The following is a 24,898-nucleotide window of genomic DNA, read 5'->3' as shown; positions in this document are numbered from 1 at the left end:
GATACAGCCCTTAGTCCTCAGAATTTAAGATCAGCCTTCGGGAGAACTGGTATATACCCTCTGAATTCATTAACAATCAGTGAAAACAAGACTCTACCATCTCTTGTATACAAAGGCAAGGCAGACATCATCAATGCTCAAACAACATCTGAAACCACTGATGAGAACATTTCAGCTACAGCCGAAAGTTTTTTAACAAACGTGGGGGAGAAGTTCTATTTGCTGCTGGGAAGGCCAAGAAACCAAGAAGAAATCTGAGTACCATCATTGCTGGGAAAGCCATCACAGAACAAGAAGTGTTTGAAAAAATTCGGGATTACAATGAAAAGTCAACAGAAAAATCTGTCAAAGGGAAGGGAAAGGGAAAGGGAAAATTAATTGAAGAAAAAAGGCAAAATTCACCATCTAATGAGAAAGCAGGTCCTTCAACAGTTTTCACTTCTACATCTGAATCACATCTTTTGCCTGCATTGTCAGATGAGGAATATATAGCAGATGAGGAACGGTGTTGTGTTTGTGACAAACTGGAGCCAGAACAGTTGAAGTTAAAGCCTTACATTGAGTTTGTAAGGTGGGGACAGTGCCATTGTGGACATTGGGTCCACCTTTCTTTCTGTGTCAAGGAAAAGGTGATCAGAAGAGACACACAGATAAAATGTCCCCATTGTGTTTAACATTTTTAACTGTAATACATTGCAAGCAAATTAATTTTACACAATCAATGGAGAGAAAAAAACTTGATAAATTTGTTTAATGTTGTTTTAATCGTTAATTATGAATTCAAAATTATTTTCTGTAATCAAATTGATTAAAAAAATAATCGACAAAAGACTTTATTTCATGTTGTTTTAACACTAACAGCGCGCCATACTTACTATCGAAAATAGGTGACGTCACTCAAAACAACCCTGATCATGGCGGATCTCAAGAAAGTTGAAATGCTACCGGGATTTTGATAGTTTTACGCAAAAAAAACAGTATGTATGTGTTAAATATGGTCAATTGTTCAGAACAGATAGAATTAAGGTGAGAAATAAAACACTGAACATATCAAATTTGTAAAAATTGTATTACACTATCGAAAACCTGTAACGCCAGGATATATGCTTCAAATTTATAAACGTTTGGTCAAAAGTGAATGGATATATTTTGAATGTTTATTAACTTTGTGATCTTCCTGTAAACTTGGAATTAGTTAGAATAATTCTCATTTTGAGATGGACACGGATTTGTGTATTGGTTTTGTCCACACCAACCTCTTCAGGGGGTGGGGGTGGGGGGCATCTACCCTCTGCTTCCATATTCAGTATCTTATGGCTTGGTCTAGATTAAGCATGGCCCGTAGTTCCTTGTGTGGAGGCTAAGCAGCAAATCTCATTTCAATACCCGAAAGTATATAGAGAACCACGGTGGAATAAATGTAAAAAGTAACAAGGCAATAGGGCCACAAAATGTGGGTCAGCCATGACAAATGCCAAACTCAGTCTGAGGCATTTCATTATAGAAAGCTACACAGCAGGTTTTAACACTTCAAGGCAAAACAAAGCGGTGTATTGAAAACAAAAATTGACTGACAGAATGGGAAAACCCAAGAACTGTGTAGCTTCTTTGTGGGTCACTCTGGATCATACTGCAATTTTGATCCATTTCTATCTTTTTTCCAGGAGTTTTGCCCCTTTATTTGGAAATAATTATTATATGGAGAGAACATAATTTGTCCGCCCTACTCCTCCCACAGTTTTCAAGTGAGAGCCTTCTTATTTTGTGGAGTGTTTGGATGGGTATTGAAGATGTGCAAGTGGGATGGATTTTGATTTTCTACAATTTTTGAGAAAATTACAGGTTGTTGAACTTAGTCTATTTTAGAAATTAATATTCTTTGAAGGGTACATAATTTGTCTGCCCAACTCCTCCCACAGTTTTCAAGTGAGGACCTTCTTATTTTGTGGAGTTTTTGTATAGGTATTGAAGATGTGCATCTGGTGAAGGATTTTGATTTTCTTCCTTTTTTGAAAATATTGCAGGTTGTTGAACTTGGTTCATTTTGAGGAAATCTCAATTTTTAAGCTAAGACCCTTTGTTCATATGAAAGTTTATCACAGCCTCATGATGGCTGATACTACCTGAAGCAAAGTTACACAAATTATAGCACAAGAAAAACACCCTATGTAAGCATTTCACAGGCGTATTATGTATCGTTTGCGGTACTATTGTTATTTTCTTTGCTTGTTATATCCTTCTTACATTTTTATATAGAACACTTCGTTGAACTGTTTTAATTTCACCGACGATAAGATGATGTTTTACAAACCTTGTAAATAACTCAGAAAATGATAGTGTCCCTTTTTAAAAAATGGTCAAAGTTGACATTTTGTGGGGAAACATTACACTATAGGTTTGAAATGTTAAGCCATAAGTCGAGATATATAAAACATAGATCATCGTTACATTGTCTTTGAGTATATCTTGTGGTTCTGAATTATATACTTATGTCAACTTTATGACAAACGGAATGTTTTCAACTTTTTCATCGTCAACCTCCCATATATTAATGTAGCAATATTCTGATCTGATCCACAGTGCTTAAACCCAGCTTTTAAGGACGCTTCATCTTTACGAAGATTGAAATAACTTGTAAGGTTTTATCTTTACATAAAATATCTCATTGATCTGTTGCATAAAACACAGATTGTAATGAACTATTAAATTAATACAACCACACTCTCTTATGGATAAGTTCTTTGGACGAGTAGGACATCTCCCAAATCTCTCCGCTATTAATATTGATTGGCAAACCTAAAAAGCAAATAAAAAAAAAATAACACCACAAACTAACAATCCTGTAGTCTGCGGTGTAAATAGTTTTAGTGTAGTTGCTGCTGTGGTAGGTGTATTTATGTGAGGTTTTGTTATATATTGTTATTCTTTATTGATATTGGCCACATTATGTAATTCCTTACGTTTGTCCTGAAGGGACAGGTCGTTCGGAAAATGTGGCAATCTGATTGTTCGTAACGTTGGTTATTTTAGTGTTCTGCATATTTTTTTTGTACTTCACCTCGAATCCACGAAGTGAATCAAACACTTCTAGGTATCGGGTGTTGGTGTATTAAACACTTCTACCTATAGGGTTTTGCTGGAAAAAGTTATGTAAACAGTCGTAGTGATCAATTGTTCTTAAAAGCTGTGTCTACAAACTGATATACCAAACGTTCCGACCGGTAGCTTCCCAATCGAAGACCCGATTCACAATTCGTTGTGTAGTCGTATCTCAAGCATAACGTGTATTCTAAACCTTTATCAGGCATGTCGATCTAAATCTTATAAACCAAAGACAACCATTCAGCAAATATATGTATGTAGTATGAATTGGTGAATATAGCGAACGAAATCGAAGTTTAGAGTTTAGCAGATTTACCAATATACAAGAAAAGCCTTCAGATTTATTATTATTACTTAATGTGGATTCAGTTCAAACTTCCGAGGTAAGCATGATCATTAATTTAGAGATGTTTTATAGCTTTTTATACGCCCGTCTTTAGACGGGACGTATTATGGTATAGCGATGTCTGTACGTCCGTCCGTCCGTCCGTCCGTCCATCTGTCCGTCCGTCCGTTCGGGGTTTTCTCTTTATAATTTCATTTCCCTTTCACATGTCATGCTGAAACTTGCTGTGTAGCTTCTTTGTGGGTCACTCTGGATCATACTGCAATTTTGATCCATTTCTATCTTTTTTCCAGGAGTTTTGCCCCTTTATTTGGAAATAATTATTATATGGAGAGAACATAATTTGTCCGCCCTACTCCTCCCACAGTTTTCAAGTGAGAGCCTTCTTATTTTGTGGAGTGTTTGGATGGGTATTGAAGATGTGCAAGTGGGATGGATTTTGATTTTCTACAATTTTTGAGAAAATTACAGGTTGTTGAACTTAGTCTATTTTAGAAATTAATATTCTTTGAAGGGTACATAATTTGTCTGCCCAACTCCTCCCACAGTTTTCAAGTGAGGACCTTCTTATTTTGTGGAGTTTTTGTATAGGTATTGAAGATGTGCATCTGGTGAAGGATTTTGATTTTCTTCCTTTTTTGAAAATATTGCAGGTTGTTGAACTTGGTTCATTTTGAGGAAATCTCAATTTTTAAGCTAAGACCCTTTGTTCATATGAAAGTTTATCACAGCCTCATGATGGCTGATACTACCTGAAGCAAAGTTACACAAATTATAGCACAAGAAAAACACCCTATGTAAGCATTTCACAGGCGTATTATGTATCGTTTGCGGTACTATTGTTATTTTCTTTGCTTGTTATATCCTTCTTACATTTTTATATAGAACACTTCGTTGAACTGTTTTAATTTCACCGACGATAAGATGATGTTTTACAAACCTTGTAAATAACTCAGAAAATGATAGTGTCCCTTTTTAAAAAATGGTCAAAGTTGACATTTTGTGGGGAAACATTACACTATAGGTTTGAAATGTTAAGCCATAAGTCGAGATATATAAAACATAGATCATCGTTACATTGTCTTTGAGTATATCTTGTGGTTCTGAATTATATACTTATGTCAACTTTATGACAAACGGAATGTTTTCAACTTTTTCATCGTCAACCTCCCATATATTAATGTAGCAATATTCTGATCTGATCCACAGTGCTTAAACCCAGCTTTTAAGGACGCTTCATCTTTACGAAGATTGAAATAACTTGTAAGGTTTTATCTTTACATAAAATATCTCATTGATCTGTTGCATAAAACACAGATTGTAATGAACTATTAAATTAATACAACCACACTCTCTTATGGATAAGTTCTTTGGACGAGTAGGACATCTCCCAAATCTCTCCGCTATTAATATTGATTGGCAAACCTAAAATGCAAAAAAAAAAAAAATAACACCACAAACTAACAATCATGTAGTCTGCGGTGTAAATAGTTTTAGTGTAGTTGCTGCTGTGGTAGGTGTATTTATGTGAGGTTTTGTTATATATTGTTATTCTTTATTGATATTGGCCACATTATGTAATTCCTTACGTTTGTCCTGAAGGGACAGGTCGTTCGGAAAATGTGGCAATCTGATTGTTCGTAACGTTGGTTATTTTAGTGTTCTGCATATTTTTTTTGTACTTCACCTCGAATCCACGAAGTGAATCAAACACTTCTAGGTATCGGGTGTTGGTGTATTAAACACTTCTACCTATAGGGTTTTGCTGGAAAAAGTTATGTAAACAGTCGTAGTGATCAATTGTTCTTAAAAGCTGTGTCTACAAACTGATATACCAAACGTTCCGACCGGTAGCTTCCCAATCGAAGACCCGATTCACAATTCGTTGTGTAGTCGTATCTCAAGCATAACGTGTATTCTAAACCTTTATCAGGCATGTCGATCTAAATCTTATAAACCAAAGACAACCATTCAGCAAATATATGTATGTAGTATGAATTGGTGAATATAGCGAACGAAATCGAAGTTTAGAGTTTAGCAGATTTACCAATATACAAGAAAAGCCTTCAGATTTATTATTATTACTTAATGTGGATTCAGTTCAAACTTCCGAGGTAAGCATGATCATTAATTTAGAGATGTTTTATAGCTTTTTATACGCCCGTCTTTAGACGGGACGTATTATGGTATAGCGATGTCTGTACGTCCGTCCGTCCGTCCGTCCGTCCATCTGTCCGTCCGTCCGTTCGGGGTTTTCTCTTTATAATTTCATTTCCCTTTCACATGTCATGCTGAAACTTGCTGTGTAGCTTCTTTGTGGGTCACTCTGGATCATACTGCAATTTTGATCCATTTCTATCTTTTTTCCAGGAGTTTTGCCCCTTTATTTGGAAATAATTATTATATGGAGAGAACATAAGTTGTCCGCCCTACTCCTCCCACAGTTTTCAAGTGAGAGCCTTCTTATTTTGTGGAGTGTTTGGATGGGTATTGAAGATGTGCAAGTGGGATGGATTTTGATTTTCTACAATTTTTGAGAAAATTACAGGTTGTTGAACTTAGTCTATTTTAGAAATTAATATTCTTTGAAGGGTACATAATTTGTCTGCCCAACTCCTCCCACAGTTTTCAAGTGAGGACCTTCTTATTTTGTGGAGTTTTTGTATAGGTATTGAAGATGTGCATCTGGTGAAGGATTTTGATTTTCTTCCTTTTTTGAAAATATTGCAGGTTGTTGAACTTGGTTCATTTTGAGGAAATCTCAATTTTTAAGCTAAGACCCTTTGTTCATATGAAAGTTTATCACAGCCTCATGATGGCTGATACTACCTGAAGCAAAGTTACACAAATTATAGCACAAGAAAAACACCCTATGTAAGCATTTCACAGGCGTATTATGTATCGTTTGCGGTACTATTGTTATTTTCTTTGCTTGTTATATCCTTCTTACATTTTTATATAGAACACTTCGTTGAACTGTTTTAATTTCACCGACGATAAGATGATGTTTTACAAACCTTGTAAATAACTCAGAAAATGATAGTGTCCCTTTTTAAAAAATGGTCAAAGTTGACATTTTGTGGGGAAACATTACACTATAGGTTTGAAATGTTAAGCCATAAGTCGAGATATATAAAACATAGATCATCGTTACATTGTCTTTGAGTATATCTTGTGGTTCTGAATTATATACTTATGTCAACTTTATGACAAACGGAATGTTTTCAACTTTTTCATCGTCAACCTCCCATATATTAATGTAGCAATATTCTGATCTGATCCACAGTGCTTAAACCCAGCTTTTAAGGACGCTTCATCTTTACGAAGATTGAAATAACTTGTAAGGTTTTATCTTTACATAAAATATCTCATTGATCTGTTGCATAAAACACAGATTGTAATGAACTATTAAATTAATACAACCACACTCTCTTATGGATAAGTTCTTTGGACGAGTAGGACATCTCCCAAATCTCTCCGCTATTAATATTGATTGGCAAACCTAAAAAGCAAATAAAAAAAAAATAACACCACAAACTAACAATCATGTAGTCTGCGGTGTAAATAGTTTTAGTGTAGTTGCTGCTGTGGTAGGTGTATTTATGTGAGGTTTTGTTATATATTGTTATTCTTTATTGATATTGGTCACATTATGTAATTCCTTACGTTTGTCCTGAAGGGACAGGTCGTTCGGAAAATGTGGCAATCTGATTGTTCGTAACGTTGGTTATTTTAGTGTTCTGCATATTTTTTTTGTACTTCACCTCGAATCCACGAAGTGAATCAAACACTTCTAGGTATCGGGTGTTGGTGTATTAAACACTTCTACCTATAGGGTTTTGCTGGAAAAAGTTATGTAAACAGTCGTAGTGATCAATTGTTCTTAAAAGCTGTGTCTACAAACTGATATACCAAACGTTCCGACCGGTAGCTTCCCAATCGAAGACCCGATTCACAATTCGTTGTGTAGTCGTATCTCAAGCATAACGTGTATTCTAAACCTTTATCAGGCATGTCGATCTAAATCTTATAAACCAAAGACAACCATTCAGCAAATATATGTATGTAGTATGAATTGGTGAATATAGCGAACGAAATCGAAGTTTAGAGTTTAGCAGATTTACCAATATACAAGAAAAGCCTTCAGATTTATTATTATTACTTAATGTGGATTCAGTTCAAACTTCCGAGGTAAGCATGATCATTAATTTAGAGATGTTTTATAGCTTTTTATACGCCCGTCTTTAGACGGGACGTATTATGGTATAGCGATGTCTGTACGTCCGTCCGTCCGTCCGTCCGTCCATCTGTCCGTCCGTCCGTTCGGGGTTTTCTCTTTATAATTTCATTTCCCTTTCACATGTCATGCTGAAACTTGCTGTGTAGCTTCTTTGTGGGTCACTCTGGATCATACTGCAATTTTGATCCATTTCTATCTTTTTTCCAGGAGTTTTGCCCCTTTATTTGGAAATAATTATTATATGGAGAGAACATAATTTGTCCGCCCTACTCCTCCCACAGTTTTCAAGTGAGAGCCTTCTTATTTTGTGGAGTGTTTGGATGGGTATTGAAGATGTGCAAGTGGGATGGATTTTGATTTTCTACAATTTTTGAGAAAATTACAGGTTGTTGAACTTAGTCTATTTTAGAAATTAATATTCTTTGAAGGGTACATAATTTGTCTGCCCAACTCCTCCCACAGTTTTCAAGTGAGGACCTTCTTATTTTGTGGAGTTTTTGTATAGGTATTGAAGATGTGCATCTGGTGAAGGATTTTGATTTTCTTCCTTTTTTGAAAATATTGCAGGTTGTTGAACTTGGTTCATTTTGAGGAAATCTCAATTTTTAAGCTAAGCCCCTTTGTTCATATGAAAGTTTATCACAGCCTCATGATGGCTGATACTACCTGAAGCAAAGTTACACAAATTATAGCACAAGAAAAACACCCTATGTAAGCATTTCACAGGCGTATTATGTATCGTTTGCGGTACTATTGTTATTTTCTTTGCTTGTTATATCCTTCTTACATTTTTATATAGAACACTTCGTTGAACTGTTTTAATTTCACCGACGATAAGATGATGTTTTACAAACCTTGTAAATAACTCAGAAAATGATAGTGTCCCTTTTTAAAAAATGGTCAAAGTTGACATTTTGTGGGGAAACATTACACTATAGGTTTGAAATGTTAAGCCATAAGTCGAGATATATAAAACATAGATCATCGTTACATTGTCTTTGAGTATATCTTGTGGTTCTGAATTATATACTTATGTCAACTTTATGACAAACGGAATGTTTTCAACTTTTTCATCGTCAACCTCCCATATATTAATGTAGCAATATTCTGATCTGATCCACAGTGCTTAAACCCAGCTTTTAAGGACGCTTCATCTTTACGAAGATTGAAATAACTTGTAAGGTTTTATCTTTACATAAAATATCTCATTGATCTGTTGCATAAAACACAGATTGTAATGAACTATTAAATTAATACAACCACACTCTCTTATGGATAAGTTCTTTGGACGAGTAGGACATCTCCCAAATCTCTCCGCTATTAATATTGATTGGCAAACCTAAAAAGCAAATAAAAAAAAAATAACACCACAAACTAACAATCCTGTAGTCTGCGGTGTAAATAGTTTTAGTGTAGTTGCTGCTGTGGTAGGTGTATTTATGTGAGGTTTTGTTATATATTGTTATTCTTTATTGATATTGGCCACATTATGTAATTCCTTACGTTTGTCCTGAAGGGACAGGTCGTTCGGAAAATGTGGCAATCTGATTGTTCGTAACGTTGGTTATTTTAGTGTTCTGCATATTTTTTTTGTACATCACCTCGAATCCACGAAGTGAATCAAACACTTCTAGGTATCGGGTGTTGGTGTATTAAACACTTCTACCTATAGGGTTTTGCTGGAAAAAGTTATGTAAACAGTCGTAGTGATCAATTGTTCTTAAAAGCTGTGTCTACAAACTGATATACCAAACGTTCCGACCGGTAGCTTCCCAATCGAAGACCCGATTCACAATTCGTTGTGTAGTCGTATCTCAAGCATAACGTGTATTCTAAACCTTTATCAGGCATGTCGATCTAAATCTTATAAACCAAAGACAACCATTCAGCAAATATATGTATGTAGTATGAATTGGTGAATATAGCGAACGAAATCGAAGTTTAGAGTTTAGCAGATTTACCAATATACAAGAAAAGCCTTCAGATTTATTATTATTACTTAATGTGGATTCAGTTCAAACTTCCGAGGTAAGCATGATCATTAATTTAGAGATGTTTTATAGCTTTTTATACGCCCGTCTTTAGACGGGACGTATTATGGTATAGCGATGTCTGTACGTCCGTCCGTCCGTCCGTCCGTCCATCTGTCCGTCCGTCCGTTCGGGGTTTTCTCTTTATAATTTCATTTCCCTTTCACATGTCATGCTGAAACTTGCTGTGTAGCTTCTTTGTGGGTCACTCTGGATCATACTGCAATTTTGATCCATTTCTATCTTTTTTCCAGGAGTTTTGCCCCTTTATTTGGAAATAATTATTATATGGAGAGAACATAATTTGTCCGCCCTACTCCTCCCACAGTTTTCAAGTGAGAGCCTTCTTATTTTGTGGAGTGTTTGGATGGGTATTGAAGATGTGCAAGTGGGATGGATTTTGATTTTCTACAATTTTTGAGAAAATTACAGGTTGTTGAACTTAGTCTATTTTAGAAATTAATATTCTTTGAAGGGTACATAATTTGTCTGCCCAACTCCTCCCACAGTTTTCAAGTGAGGACCTTCTTATTTTGTGGAGTTTTTGTATAGGTATTGAAGATGTGCATCTGGTGAAGGATTTTGATTTTCTTCCTTTTTTGAAAATATTGCAGGTTGTTGAACTTGGTTCATTTTGAGGAAATCTCAATTTTTAAGCTAAGACCCTTTGTTCATATGAAAGTTTATCACAGCCTCATGATGGCTGATACTACCTGAAGCAAAGTTACACAAATTATAGCACAAGAAAAACACCCTATGTAAGCATTTCACAGGCGTATTATGTATCGTTTGCGGTACTATTGTTATTTTCTTTGCTTGTTATATCCTTCTTACATTTTTATATAGAACACTTCGTTGAACTGTTTTAATTTCACCGACGATAAGATGATGTTTTACAAACCTTGTAAATAACTCAGAAAATGATAGTGTCCCTTTTTAAAAAATGGTCAAAGTTGACATTTTGTGGGGAAACATTACACTATAGGTTTGAAATGTTAAGCCATAAGTCGAGATATATAAAACATAGATCATCGTTACATTGTCTTTGAGTATATCTTGTGGTTCTGAATTATATACTTATGTCAACTTTATGACAAACGGAATGTTTTCAACTTTTTCATCGTCAACCTCCCATATATTAATGTAGCAATATTCTGATCTGATCCACAGTGCTTAAACCCAGCTTTTAAGGACGCTTCATCTTTACGAAGATTGAAATAACTTGTAAGGTTTTATCTTTACATAAAATATCTCATTGATCTGTTGCATAAAACACAGATTGTAATGAACTATTAAATTAATACAACCACACTCTCTTATGGATAAGTTCTTTGGACGAGTAGGACATCTCCCAAATCTCTCCGCTATTAATATTGATTGGCAAACCTAAAAAGCAAATAAAAAAAAAATAACACCACAAACTAACAATCCTGTAGTCTGCGGTGTAAATAGTTTTAGTGTAGTTGCTGCTGTGGTAGGTGTATTTATGTGAGGTTTTGTTATATATTGTTATTCTTTATTGATATTGGCCACATTATGTAATTCCTTACGTTTGTCCTGAAGGGACAGGTCGTTCGGAAAATGTGGCAATCTGATTGTTCGTAACGTTGGTTATTTTAGTGTTCTGCATATTTTTTTTGTACTTCACCTCGAATCCACGAAGTGAATCAAACACTTCTAGGTATCGGGTGTTGGTGTATTAAACACTTCTACCTATAGGGTTTTGCTGGAAAAAGTTATGTAAACAGTCGTAGTGATCAATTGTTCTTAAAAGCTGTGTCTACAAACTGATATACCAAACGTTCCGACCGGTAGCTTCCCAATCGAAGACCCGATTCACAATTCGTTGTGTAGTCGTATCTCAAGCATAACGTGTATTCTAAACCTTTATCAGGCATGTCGATCTAAATCTTATAAACCAAAGACAACCATTCAGCAAATATATGTATGTAGTATGAATTGGTGAATATAGCGAACGAAATCGAAGTTTAGAGTTTAGCAGATTTACCAATATACAAGAAAAGCCTTCAGATTTATTATTATTACTTAATGTGGATTCAGTTCAAACTTCCGAGGTAAGCATGATCATTAATTTAGAGATGTTTTATAGCTTTTTATACGCCCGTCTTTAGACGGGACGTATTATGATATAGCGATGTCTGTACGTCCGTCCGTCCGTCCATCTGTCCGTCCGTCCGTTCGGGGTTTTCTCTTTATAATTTCATTTCCCTTTCACATGTCATGCTGAAACTTGCTGTGTAGCTTCTTTGTGGGTCACTCTGGATCATACTGCAATTTTGATCCATTTCTATCTTTTTTCCAGGAGTTTTGCCCCTTTATTTGGAAATAATTATTATATGGAGAGAACATAATTTGTCCGCCCTACTCCTCCCACAGTTTTCAAGTGAGAGCCTTCTTATTTTGTGGAGTGTTTGGATGGGTATTGAAGATGTGCAAGTGGGATGGATTTTGATTTTCTACAATTTTTGAGAAAATTACAGGTTGTTGAACTTAGTCTATTTTAGAAATTAATATTCTTTGAAGGGTACATAATTTGTCTGCCCAACTCCTCCCACAGTTTTCAAGTGAGGACCTTCTTATTTTGTGGAGTTTTTGTATAGGTATTGAAGATGTGCATCTGGTGAAGGATTTTGATTTTCTTCCTTTTTTGAAAATATTGCAGGTTGTTGAACTTGGTTCATTTTGAGGAAATCTCAATTTTTAAGCTAAGACCCTTTGTTCATATGAAAGTTTATCACAGCCTCATGATGGCTGATACTACCTGAAGCAAAGTTACACAAATTATAGCACAAGAAAAACACCCTATGTAAGCATTTCACAGGCGTATTATGTATCGTTTGCGGTACTATTGTTATTTTCTTTGCTTGTTATATCCTTCTTACATTTTTATATAGAACACTTCGTTGAACTGTTTTAATTTCACCGACGATAAGATGATGTTTTACAAACCTTGTAAATAACTCAGAAAATGATAGTGTCCCTTTTTAAAAAATGGTCAAAGTTGACATTTTGTGGGGAAACATTACACTATAGGTTTGAAATGTTAAGCCATAAGTCGAGATATATAAAACATAGATCATCGTTACATTGTCTTTGAGTATATCTTGTGGTTCTGAATTATATACTTATGTCAACTTTATGACAAACGGAATGTTTTCAACTTTTTCATCGTCAACCTCCCATATATTAATGTAGCAATATTCTGATCTGATCCACAGTGCTTAAACCCAGCTTTTAAGGACGCTTCATCTTTACGAAGATTGAAATAACTTGTAAGGTTTTATCTTTACATAAAATATCTCATTGATCTGTTGCATAAAACACAGATTGTAATGAACTATTAAATTAATACAACCACACTCTCTTATGGATAAGTTCTTTGGACGAGTAGGACATCTCCCAAATCTCTCCGCTATTAATATTGATTGGCAAACCTAAAAAGCAAATAAAAAAAAAATAACACCACAAACTAACAATCATGTAGTCTGCGGTGTAAATAGTTTTAGTGTAGTTGCTGCTGTGGTAGGTGTATTTATGTGAGGTTTTGTTATATATTGTTATTCTTTATTGATATTGGCCACATTATGTAATTCCTTACGTTTGTCCTGAAGGGACAGGTCGTTCGGAAAATGTGGCAATCTGATTGTTCGTAACGTTGGTTATTTTAGTGTTCTGCATATTTTTTTTGTACATCACCTCGAATCCACGAAGTGAATCAAACACTTCTAGGTATCGGGTGTTGGTGTATTAAACACTTCTACCTATAGGGTTTTGCTGGAAAAAGTTATGTAAACAGTCGTAGTGATCAATTGTTCTTAAAAGCTGTGTCTACAAACTGATATACCAAACGTTCCGACCGGTAGCTTCCCAATCGAAGACCCGATTCACAATTCGTTGTGTAGTCGTATCTCAAGCATAACGTGTATTCTAAACCTTTATCAGGCATGTCGATCTAAATCTTATAAACCAAAGACAACCATTCAGCAAATATATGTATGTAGTATGAATTGGTGAATATAGCGAACGAAATCGAAGTTTAGAGTTTAGCAGATTTACCAATATACAAGAAAAGCCTTCAGATTTATTATTATTACTTAATGTGGATTCAGTTCAAACTTCCGAGGTAAGCATGATCATTAATTTAGAGATGTTTTATAGCTTTTTATACGCCCGTCTTTAGACGGGACGTATTATGGTATAGCGATGTCTGTACGTCCGTCCGTCCGTCCGTCCGTCCATCTGTCCGTCCGTCCGTTCGGGGTTTTCTCTTTATAATTTCATTTCCCTTTCACATGTCATGCTGAAACTTGCTGTGTAGCTTCTTTGTGGGTCACTCTGGATCATACTGCAATTTTGATCCATTTCTATCTTTTTTCCAGGAGTTTTGCCCCTTTATTTGGAAATAATTATTATATGGAGAGAACATAATTTGTCCGCCCTACTCCTCCCACAGTTTTCAAGTGAGAGCCTTCTTATTTTGTGGAGTGTTTGGATGGGTATTGAAGATGTGCAAGTGGGATGGATTTTGATTTTCTACAATTTTTGAGAAAATTACAGGTTGTTGAACTTAGTCTATTTTAGAAATTAATATTCTTTGAAGGGTACATAATTTGTCTGCCCAACTCCTCCCACAGTTTTCAAGTGAGGACCTTCTTATTTTGTGGAGTTTTTGTATAGGTATTGAAGATGTGCATCTGGTGAAGGATTTTGATTTTCTTCCTTTTTTGAAAATATTGCAGGTTGTTGAACTTGGTTCATTTTGAGGAAATCTCAATTTTTAAGCTAAGACCCTTTGTTCATATGAAAGTTTATCACAGCCTCATGATGGCTGATACTACCTGAAGCAAAGTTACACAAATTATAGCACAAGAAAAACACCCTATGTAAGCATTTCACAGGCGTATTATGTATCGTTTGCGGTACTATTGTTATTTTCTTTGCTTGTTATATCCTTCTTACATTTTTATATAGAACACTTCGTTGAACTGTTTTAATTTCACCGACGATAAGATGATGTTTTACAAACCTTGTAAATAACTCAGAAAATGATAGTGTCCCTTTTTAAAAAATGGTCAAAGTTGACATTTTGTGGGGAAACATTACACTATAGGTTTGAAATGTTAAGCCATAAGTCGAGATATATAAAACATAGATCATCGTTACATTGTCTTTGAGTATATCTTGTGGTTCTGAATTATATACTTATGTCAACTTTATGACAAACGGAATGTTTTCAACTTTTTCATCGTCAACCTCCCATATATTAATGTAGCAATATTCTGATCTGATCCACAGTGCTTAAACCCAGCTTTTAAGGACGCTTCATCTTTACGAAGATTGAAATAACTTGTAAGGTTTTATCTTTACATAAAATATCTCATTGATCTGTTGCATAAAACACAGATTGTAATGAACTATTAAATTAATACAACCACACTCTCTTATGGATAAGTTCTTTGGACGAGTAGGACATCTCCCAAATCTCTCCGCTATTAATATTGATTGGCAAACCTAAAAAGCAAATAAAAAAAAAATAACACCACAAACTAACAATCATGTAGTCTGCGGTGTAAATAGTTTTAGTGTAGTTGCTGCTGTGGTAGGTGTATTTATGTGAGGTTTTGTTATATATTGTTATTCTTTATTGATATTGGCCACATTATGTAATTCCTTACGTTTGTCCTGAAGGGACAGGTCGTTCGGAAAATGTGGCAATCTGATTGTTCGTAACGTTGGTTATTTTAGTGTTCTGCATATTTTTTTTGTACATCACCTCGAATCCACGAAGTGAATCAAACACTTCTAGGTATCGGGTGTTGGTGTATTAAACACTTCTACCTATAGGGTTTTGCTGGAAAAAGTTATGTAAACAGTCGTAGTGATCAATTGTTCTTAAAAGCTGTGTCTACAAACTGATATACCAAACGTTCCGACCGGTAGCTTCCCAATCGAAGACCCGATTCACAATTCGTTGTGTAGTCGTATCTCAAGCATAACGTGTATTCTAAACCTTTATCAGGCATGTCGATCTAAATCTTATAAACCAAAGACAACCATTCAGCAAATATATGTATGTAGTATGAATTGGTGAATATAGCGAACGAAATCGAAGTTTAGAGTTTAGCAGATTTACCAATATACAAGAAAAGCCTTCAGATTTATTATTATTACTTAATGTGGATTCAGTTCAAACTTCCGAGGTAAGCATGATCATTAATTTAGAGATGTTTTATAGCTTTTTATACGCCCGTCTTTAGACGGGACGTATTATGGTATAGCGATGTCTGTACGTCCGTCCGTCCGTCCGTCCGTCCATCTGTCCGTCCGTCCGTTCGGGGTTTTCTCTTTATAATTTCATTTCCCTTTCACATGTCATGCTGAAACTTGCTGTGTAGCTTCTTTGTGGGTCACTCTGGATCATACTGCAATTTTGATCCATTTCTATCTTTTTTCCAGGAGTTTTGCCCCTTTATTTGGAAATAATTATTATATGGAGAGAACATAATTTGTCCGCCCTACTCCTCCCACAGTTTTCAAGTGAGAGCCTTCTTATTTTGTGGAGTGTTTGGATGGGTATTGAAGATGTGCAAGTGGGATGGATTTTGATTTTCTACAATTTTTGAGAAAATTACAGGTTGTTGAACTTAGTCTATTTTAGAAATTAATATTCTTTGAAGGGTACATAATTTGTCTGCCCAACTCCTCCCACAGTTTTCAAGTGAGGACCTTCTTATTTTGTGGAGTTTTTGTATAGGTATTGAAGATGTGCATCTGGTGAAGGATTTTGATTTTCTTCCTTTTTTGAAAATATTGCAGGTTGTTGAACTTGGTTCATTTTGAGGAAATCTCAATTTTTAAGCTAAGACCCTTTGTTCATATGAAAGTTTATCACAGCCTCATGATGGCTGATACTACCTGAAGCAAAGTTACACAAATTATAGCACAAGAAAAACACCCTATGTAAGCATTTCACAGGCGTATTATGTATCGTTTGCGGTACTATTGTTATTTTCTTTGCTTGTTATATCCTTCTTACATTTTTATATAGAACACTTCGTTGAACTGTTTTAATTTCACCGACGATAAGATGATGTTTTACAAACCTTGTAAATAACTCAGAAAATGATAGTGTCCCTTTTTAAAAAATGGTCAAAGTTGACATTTTGTGGGGAAACATTACACTATAGGTTTGAAATGTTAAGCCATAAGTCGAGATATATAAAACATAGATCATCGTTACATTGTCTTTGAGTATATCTTGTGGTTCTGAATTATATACTTATGTCAACTTTATGACAAACGGAATGTTTTCAACTTTTTCATCGTCAACTTCCCATATATTAATGTAGCAATATTCTGATCTGATCCACAGTGCTTAAACCCAGCTTTTAAGGACGCTTCATCTTTACGAAGATTGAAATAACTTGTAAGGTTTTATCTTTACATAAAATATCTCATTGATCTGTTGCATAAAACACAGATTGTAATGAACTATTAAATTAATACAACCACACTCTCTTATGGATAAGTTCTTTGGACGAGTAGGACATCTCCCAAATCTCTCCGCTATTAATATTGATTGGCAAACCTAAAAAGCAAATAAAAAAAAAATAACACCACAAACTAACAATCATGTAGTCTGCGGTGTAAATAGTTTTAGTGTAGTTGCTGCTGTGGTAGGTGTATTTATGTGAGGTTTTGTTATATATTGTTATTCTTTATTGATATTGGCCACATTATGTAATTCCTTACGTTTGTCCTGAAGGGACAGGTCGTTCGGAAAATGTGGCAATCTGATTGTTCGTAACGTTGGTTATTTTAGTGTTCTGCATATTTTTTTTGTACTTCACCTCGAATCCACGAAGTGAATCAAACACTTCTAGGTATCGGGTGTTGGTGTATTAAACACTTCTACCTATAGGGTTTTGCTGGAAAAAGTTATGTAAACAGTCGTAGTGATCAATTGTTCTTAAAAGCTGTGTCTACAAACTGATATACCAAACGTTCCGACCGGTAGCTTCCCAATCGAAGACCCGATTCACAATTCGTTGTGTAGTCGTATCTCAAGCATAACGTGTATTCTAAACCTTTATCAGGCATGTCGATCTAAATCTTATAAACCAAAGACAACCATTCAGCAAATATATGTATGTAGTATGAATTGGTGAATATAGCGAACGAAATCGAAGTTTAGAGTTTAGCAGATTTACCAATATACAAGAAAAGCCTTCAGATTTATTATTATTACTTAATGTGGATTCAGTTCAAACTTCCGAGGTAAGCATGATCATTAATTTAGAGATGTTTTATAGCTTTTTATACGCCCGTCTTTAGACGGGACGTATTATGGTATAGCGATGTCTGTACGTCCGTCCGTCCGTCCATCTGTCCGTCCGTCCGTTCGGGGTTTTCTCTTTATAATTTCATTTCCCTTTCACATGTCATGCTGAAACTTGCTGTGTAGCTTCTTTGTGGGTCACTCTGGATCATACTGCAATTTTGATCCATTTCTATCTTTTTTCCAGGAGTTTTGCCCCTTTATTTGGAAATAATTATTATATGGAGAGAACATAATTTGTCCGCCCTACTCCTCCCACAGTTTTCAAGTGAGAGCCTTCTTATTTTGTGGAGTGTTTGGATGGGTATTGAAGATGTGCAAGTGGGATGGATTTTGATTTTCTACAATTTTTGAGAAAATTACAGGTTGTTGAACTTAGTCTATTTTAGAAATTAATATTCTTTGAAGGGTACATAATTTGTCTGCCCAACTCCTCCCACAGTTTTCAAGTGAGGACCTTCTTATTTTGTGGAGTTTTTGTATAGGTATTGAAGATGTGCATCTGGTGAAGGATTTTGATTTTCTTCCTTTTTTGAAAATATTGCAGGTTGTTGAACTTGGTTCATTTTGAGGAAATCTCAATTTTTAAGCTAAGACCCTTTGTTCATATGAAAGTTTATCACAGCCTCATGATGGCTGATACTACCTGAAGCAAAGTTACACAAATTATAGCACAAGAAAAACACCCTATGTAAGCATTTCACAGGCGTATTATGTATCGTTTGCGGTACTATTGTTATTTTCTTTGCTTGTTATATCCTTCTTACATTTTTATATAGAACACTTCGTTGAACTGTTTTAATTTCACCGACGATAAGATGATGTTTTACAAACCTTGTAAATAACTCAGAAAATGATAGTGTCCCTTTTTAAAAAATGGTCAAAGTTGACATTTTGTGGGGAAACATTACACTATAGGTTTGAAATGTTAAGCCATAAGTCGAGATATATAAAACATAGATCATCGTTACATTGTCTTTGAGTATATCTTGTGGTTCTGAATTATATACTTATGTCAACTTTATGACAAACGGAATGTTTTCAACTTTTTCATCGTCAACTTCCCATATATTAATGTAGCAATATTCTGATCTGATCCACAGTGCTTAAACCCAGCTTTTAAGGACGCTTCATCTTTACGAAGATTGAAATAACTTGTAAGGTTTTATCTTTACATAAAATATCTCATTGATCTGTTGCATAAAACACAGATTGTAATGAACTATTAAATTAATACAACCACACTCTCTTATGGATAAGTTCTTTGGACGAGTAGGACATCTCCCAAAGCTCTCCGCTATTAATATTGATTGGCAAACCTAAAAAGCAAAAAACAAAAAAACAAAAACACACAAACTAAAAATCCTGTAGTCTGCGGTGTAAATAGTTTTAGTGTAGTTGCTGCTGTGGTAGGTGTATTTATGTGAGGTTTTGTTATATATTGTTATTCTTTATTGATATTGGCCACATTATGTAATTCCTTACGTTTGTCCTGAAGGGACAGGTCGTTCGGAAAATGTGGCAATCTGATTGTTCGTAACGTTGGTTATTTTAGTGTTCTGCATATTTTTTTGTACTTCACCTCGAATCCACGAAGTGAATCAAACACTTCTAGGTATCGGGTGTTGGTGTATTAAACACTTCTACCTATAGGGTTTTGCTGGAAAAAGTTATGTAAACAGTCGTAGGGATCAAGTGTCCTTAAAAGCTGTGTCTACACACTGATATACCAAACGTTACTAACTTCCCAATCGAAGACCGATTCACAATTCATTGTGTAGTCGTATCTCAAGCATAACGGGTATTCTAAACCTTTATCAGGCATGTCGATTTAGATCTTAAAAACCAAAGATCATCATTCAGCAAATATATGTGTGTAGTATGAATTGGTGAATATAGTGAACGAAATCGAAGTTTAGAGTTTAGCAGATTTACCAATATACAAGAAAAGCCTTCAGATTTATTATGATTGCTTAATGTGGATTCAGTTCAAACTTCCGAGGTAAGCATGATCATTAATTTAGAGATGTTTTATAGCTTTTTATACGTCCGTCTTTAGACGGGGCGTATTATGGTACAGCGATGTTTGTACGTCCGTCCGTCCGTCCATCTGTCCGTCCGTCCGTTCGGGGTTTTCTCTTTATAATTTCATTTCCCTTTCACATGTCATGCTGAAACTTGCTGTGTAGCTTCTTTGTGGGTCACTCTGGATCATACTGCAATTTTGATTCATTTCTACCTTTTTTCCAGGAGTTTTGGCCCTTTATTTGAAAATAATTATTATATGGAGGGTACATAATTTGTCCGCCCTATTCCTCCCACAGTTTTCAAGTGAGAGCCTTCTTATTTTGTGGAGTGTTTGGATGGGTATTGAAGATGTGCATCTGGGATGGATTTTGATTTTCTACAATTTTTGAGAAAATTACAGGTTGTTGAACTTAGTCTATTTAGAAATTAATATTCTTTGAAGGGTACATAATTTGTCTGCCCAACTCCTCCCACAGTTTTCAAGAGAGGACCTTCTTATTTTGTGGAGTTTTTGTATAGGTATTGAAGATGTGCATCTGGTGAAGGATTTTGATTTTCTTCCTTTTTTGAAAATATTGCAGGTTGTTGAACTTGGTTCATTTTGAGGAAATCTCAATTTTTAAGCTAAGACCCTTTGTTCATATGAAAGTTTATCACAGCCTCATGATGGCTTATACTACCTACAACAAAGTTATACAAATTATAGCACAAGAAAAACACCCTATGTAAGCATTTCACGGGCGTATTATGTATCGTTTGCGGTACTATCGTTATTTTCTTTGCTTGTTATATCCTTCTTACAGTTTTATATAGAACACTTCGTTGAACTGTTTTAATTTCACCGACGATAAGATGATGTTTTACAAACCTTGTAAATAACTCAGAAAATGATAGTGTCCCTTTTTAAAAAATGGTCAAAGTTGACATTTTGTGGGGAAACATTACACTATAGGTTTGAAATGTTAAGCCATAAGTCGAGATATATAAAACATAGATCATCGTTACATTGTCTTTGAGTATATCTTGTGGTTCTGAACTATATACTTATGTCAACTTTATGACAAACGGAATGTTTTCAACTTTTTCATCGTCAACCTCCCATATATTAATGTAGCAATATTCTGATCTGATCCACAGTGCTTAAACCCAGCTTTTAAGGACGCTTCATCTTTACGAAGATTGAAATAACTTGTAAGGTTTTATCTTTACATAAAATATCTCATTGATCTGTTGCATAAAACACAGATTGTAATGAACTATTAAATTAATAAATTAATACAACCACACTCTCTTATGGATAAGTTATTTGGACGAGTAGGACATCTCCCAAATCTCTCCGCTATTAATATTGATTGGCAAACCTAAAAAGCAAATAAAAAAAAAAAATAACACCACAAACTAAAAATCCTGTAGTCTGCGGTGTAAATAGTTTTAGTGTAGTTGCTGCTGTGGTAGGTGTATTTATGTGAGGTTTTGTTATATATTGTTATTCTTTATTGATATTGGCCACATTATGTAATTCCTTACGTTTGTCCTGAAGGGACAGGTCGTTCGGAAAATGTGGCAATCTGATTGTTCGTAACGTTGGTTATTTTAGTGTTCTGCATATTTTTTTGTACTTCACCTCGAATCCAGGAAGTGAATCAAACACTTCTAGGTATCGGGTGTTGGTGTATTAAACACTTCTACCTATAAGGTTTTGCTGGAAAAAGTTATGTAAACAGTCGTAGGGATCAAGTGTCCTTAAAAGCTGTGTCTACAAACTGATATACCAAACGTTACTAACTTCCCAATCGAAAACCGATTCACAATTCGTTGTGTAGTGGTATCTCAAGCATAACGTGTATTCTAAACCTTTATCAGGCATGTCGATTTAAATCTTATAAACCAAAGACAATCATTCAGCAAATATATGTGTGTAGTATGAATTGGTGAATATAGCGAACGAAATCGAAGTTTAGAGTTTAGCAGATTTACCAATATACAAGAAAATCCTTCAGATTTATTATGATTGCTTAATGTGGATTCAGTTCAAACTTCCGAGGTAAGCATGATCATTAATTTAGAGATGTTTTATAGCTTTTTATACGCCCGTCTTTAGACGGGACGTATTATGGTACAGCGATGTTTGTACGCCCGTCCGTCCGTCCATCTGTCCGTCCGTCCGTTCGGGGTTTTCTCTTTATAATTTCATTTCCCTTTCACATGTCATGCTGAAACTTGTTGTGTAGCTTCTTTGTGGGTCACTCTGGATCATACTGTAATTTTGATCCATTTCTACCTTTTTTCCAGGAGTTTTGCCCCTTTATTTGGAAATAATTATTATATGGAGAGTACATAATTTGTCCGCCCTACTCCTCCCACAGTTTTCAAGTGAGAGCCTTCTTATTTTGTGGAGTGTTTGGATGGGTATTGAAGATGTGCAAGTGGGATGGATTTTGATTTTCTACAATTTTTGAGAAAATTACAGGTTGTTGAACTTAGTCTATTTTAGAAATTAATATTCTTTGAAGGGTACATAATTTGTCTGCCCAACTCCTCCCACAGTTTTCAAGTGAGGACCTTCTTATTTTGTGGAGTTTTTGTATAGGTACCGAAGATGTGCATCTGGTGAAGGATTTTGATTTTCTTCTTTTTTTTGAAAAAATTGCAGGTTGTTGAACATGGTTCATTTTGAGGAAATCTCAATTTTTAAGCTAAGACCCTTTGTTCATATGAAAGTTTATCACAGCCTCATGATGGCTGATACTACCTGAAGCAAAGTTATACAAATTATAGCACAAGAAAAACACCCTATGTAAGCATTTCACGGGCGTATTATGTATCGTTTGCGGTACTATTGTTATTTTCTTTGCTTGTTATATCCTTCTTACATTTTTATATAGAACACTTCGTTGAACTGTTTTAATTTCACCGACGATAAGATGATGTTTTACAAACCTTGTAAATAACTCAGAAAATGATAGTGTCCCTTTTTAAAAACTGGTCAAAGTTGACATTTTGTGGGGAAACATTACACTATAGGTTTGAAATGTTAAGCCATAAGTCGAGATATATAAAACATAGATCATCGTTACATTGTCTTTGAGTATATCTTGTGTTTCTGAACTATATACTTATGTCAACTTGATGACAAACGGAATGTTTTCAACTTCTTTATCGTCAACCTCCCATATATTAACGTAGCAATATCCTGATCTGATCCACGGTGTTTACCCTCAGCTTTTAAGGACGCTTCATCCTAAAGAAGATTGAAATAATTTGTAAGGTTTATCTTTACATAAAACATCTCATTGATCTGTTTCATAAAGCACAGATTGTAATGAACTATTAAATGAATACAACCGCCCTTCTCTTATGGATCAGCTCTTTGGACGAGTAGGACATCTCCTAAATCACTCCGTCATTAACATTGATTGGCAAACCGAAAAAGCAAAACAAAAACGAAAAAACCCACCAAAACATGCAGTCCGCAGTGTAAATACATTTCTAGCTTTAGTGTAGTAGCAATGGTAGGTGTATTTATGTGAGGTTTTGTTATATATTGTTATTCTTTATTGATATTGGCCACATTATGTAATTCCTTACGTTTGTCCTGAAGGGACAGGTCGTTCGGAAAATATGTCAATCTGGTTGTTGATAACGTTGGTTATTTTAGTGTTTTGCGTATTTTTGTTGTACTTGACCTCCAATCCACGAAGTGTATCCAACACTTCTAAGTATCGGTTGTTGCTGGAAAAGCTTCTGTAAATTGTCGTAGGGATCAAGTGTCCTTAAAAGTTGTGTCTAAACACTGATATACGGAACGTTTTGAACTTCGCGATCGAAGACAGATTCACATTTACTCGTATCTCATATATCACTGGCATTTTAAAACCTTAGCAGACATGTCCTTTAAAACCTTGTAAGCCAAAGACAATGATTCAGCAGATATATGTGTATGCAAGGTGAAGAATGGAGACTATACCGAACGAAATCTAAATTTAGAGTTTAGCAGATTTACCAGTGCATTAAAAAAGCCTTCAGATTTATTATGATTGCTTAATGTCAATTCAGTTCAAACTTGCGAGGTAAGCATGATCATTAATTTGGAGATGTTTTACAGCTTTTTATTTTCTTTGCTTATTATTTCTTTTTACATTTTTGTATTAAACACTTCGTTGATCTATTTTCATTTCACCAATGATAAGATGATGTTTCACAAACATTGTATATAACCCAGAAAATAATGTCGATTTTAAAAAATGGTCAAAGATGATATTTTGTGGGGAAAGAATACACTATAAGTTTGAAATGTTAAGCCATAAGTCGAGATATATACAACATAACGTTACACTGTCTTTGAGTATAGCTTGTGGTTCTCAACTATATACTTATGTCAACTTTATGACAAACGGAATGTTTTCAACTTCTTCATCGTCAACCTCCCATATGCTAACGTAGCAATATTCTGATCTGATCCACAGTGTGTAAACTCAGCTTTTAAGGAGGTTTCATCCTTACGAAGATTGAAATAACTTGTAAGGTTTTATCTTTACAGAAAACATCTCATTGATCTGTTTCATAAAACACAGATTGTAATGGACTATTAAATGAATATAACCGCCCTTCTCTTATGGATCAGCTCTTTGCACGAGTAGGACATCTCCTAAATCGTTCCGCTATTAACATTGATTGGCAAACCTAAGAAGCAAAAAAAACAAACAAAACCCCCCCCGAAAAACAAACAAACATGCAGTCTGCGGTGTAAATATGTTTGTAGATTTAGTGTAGTTGTAGTGGTAGGTGTATTT

The 24,898-nt window shown here is 35.0% G+C and overlaps 1 protein-coding gene across 5 annotated transcripts in view; it reads left to right on the top strand.

Moving 5' to 3' along the window:
- The window catches only part of LOC125667458 (uncharacterized), a 116,514-nt gene that overhangs the window by 61,154 nt on the left and 30,462 nt on the right, over positions 1 to 24,898 (top strand). Inside the window, exon 1 of one of the 5 annotated variants that reach the window (XM_056164625.1) lies at positions 19,928 to 20,079. The exons of 1 other annotated variant lie outside the window; for it this stretch is intronic. In XM_056164625.1, coding sequence (XP_056020600.1) covers positions 20,054 to 20,079 — 26 coding nt within the window. In that variant the 5' untranslated portion in view covers positions 19,928 to 20,053. Of the gene's footprint in view, positions 1 to 19,927; positions 20,080 to 21,920; positions 22,150 to 24,039; positions 24,176 to 24,898 lie in introns of those variants that run through there. 3 more of the 5 variants (XM_056164621.1, XM_056164634.1, XM_056164616.1) reach the window with 3 other exon arrangements.

This window comes from Ostrea edulis, chromosome 1 (genome assembly GCF_947568905.1).
Source record: "Ostrea edulis chromosome 1, xbOstEdul1.1, whole genome shotgun sequence".
Taxonomy (NCBI): domain Eukaryota; kingdom Metazoa; phylum Mollusca; class Bivalvia; order Ostreida; family Ostreidae; genus Ostrea; species Ostrea edulis.
This window is presented reverse-complemented; position numbering and strand designations above follow the sequence as displayed.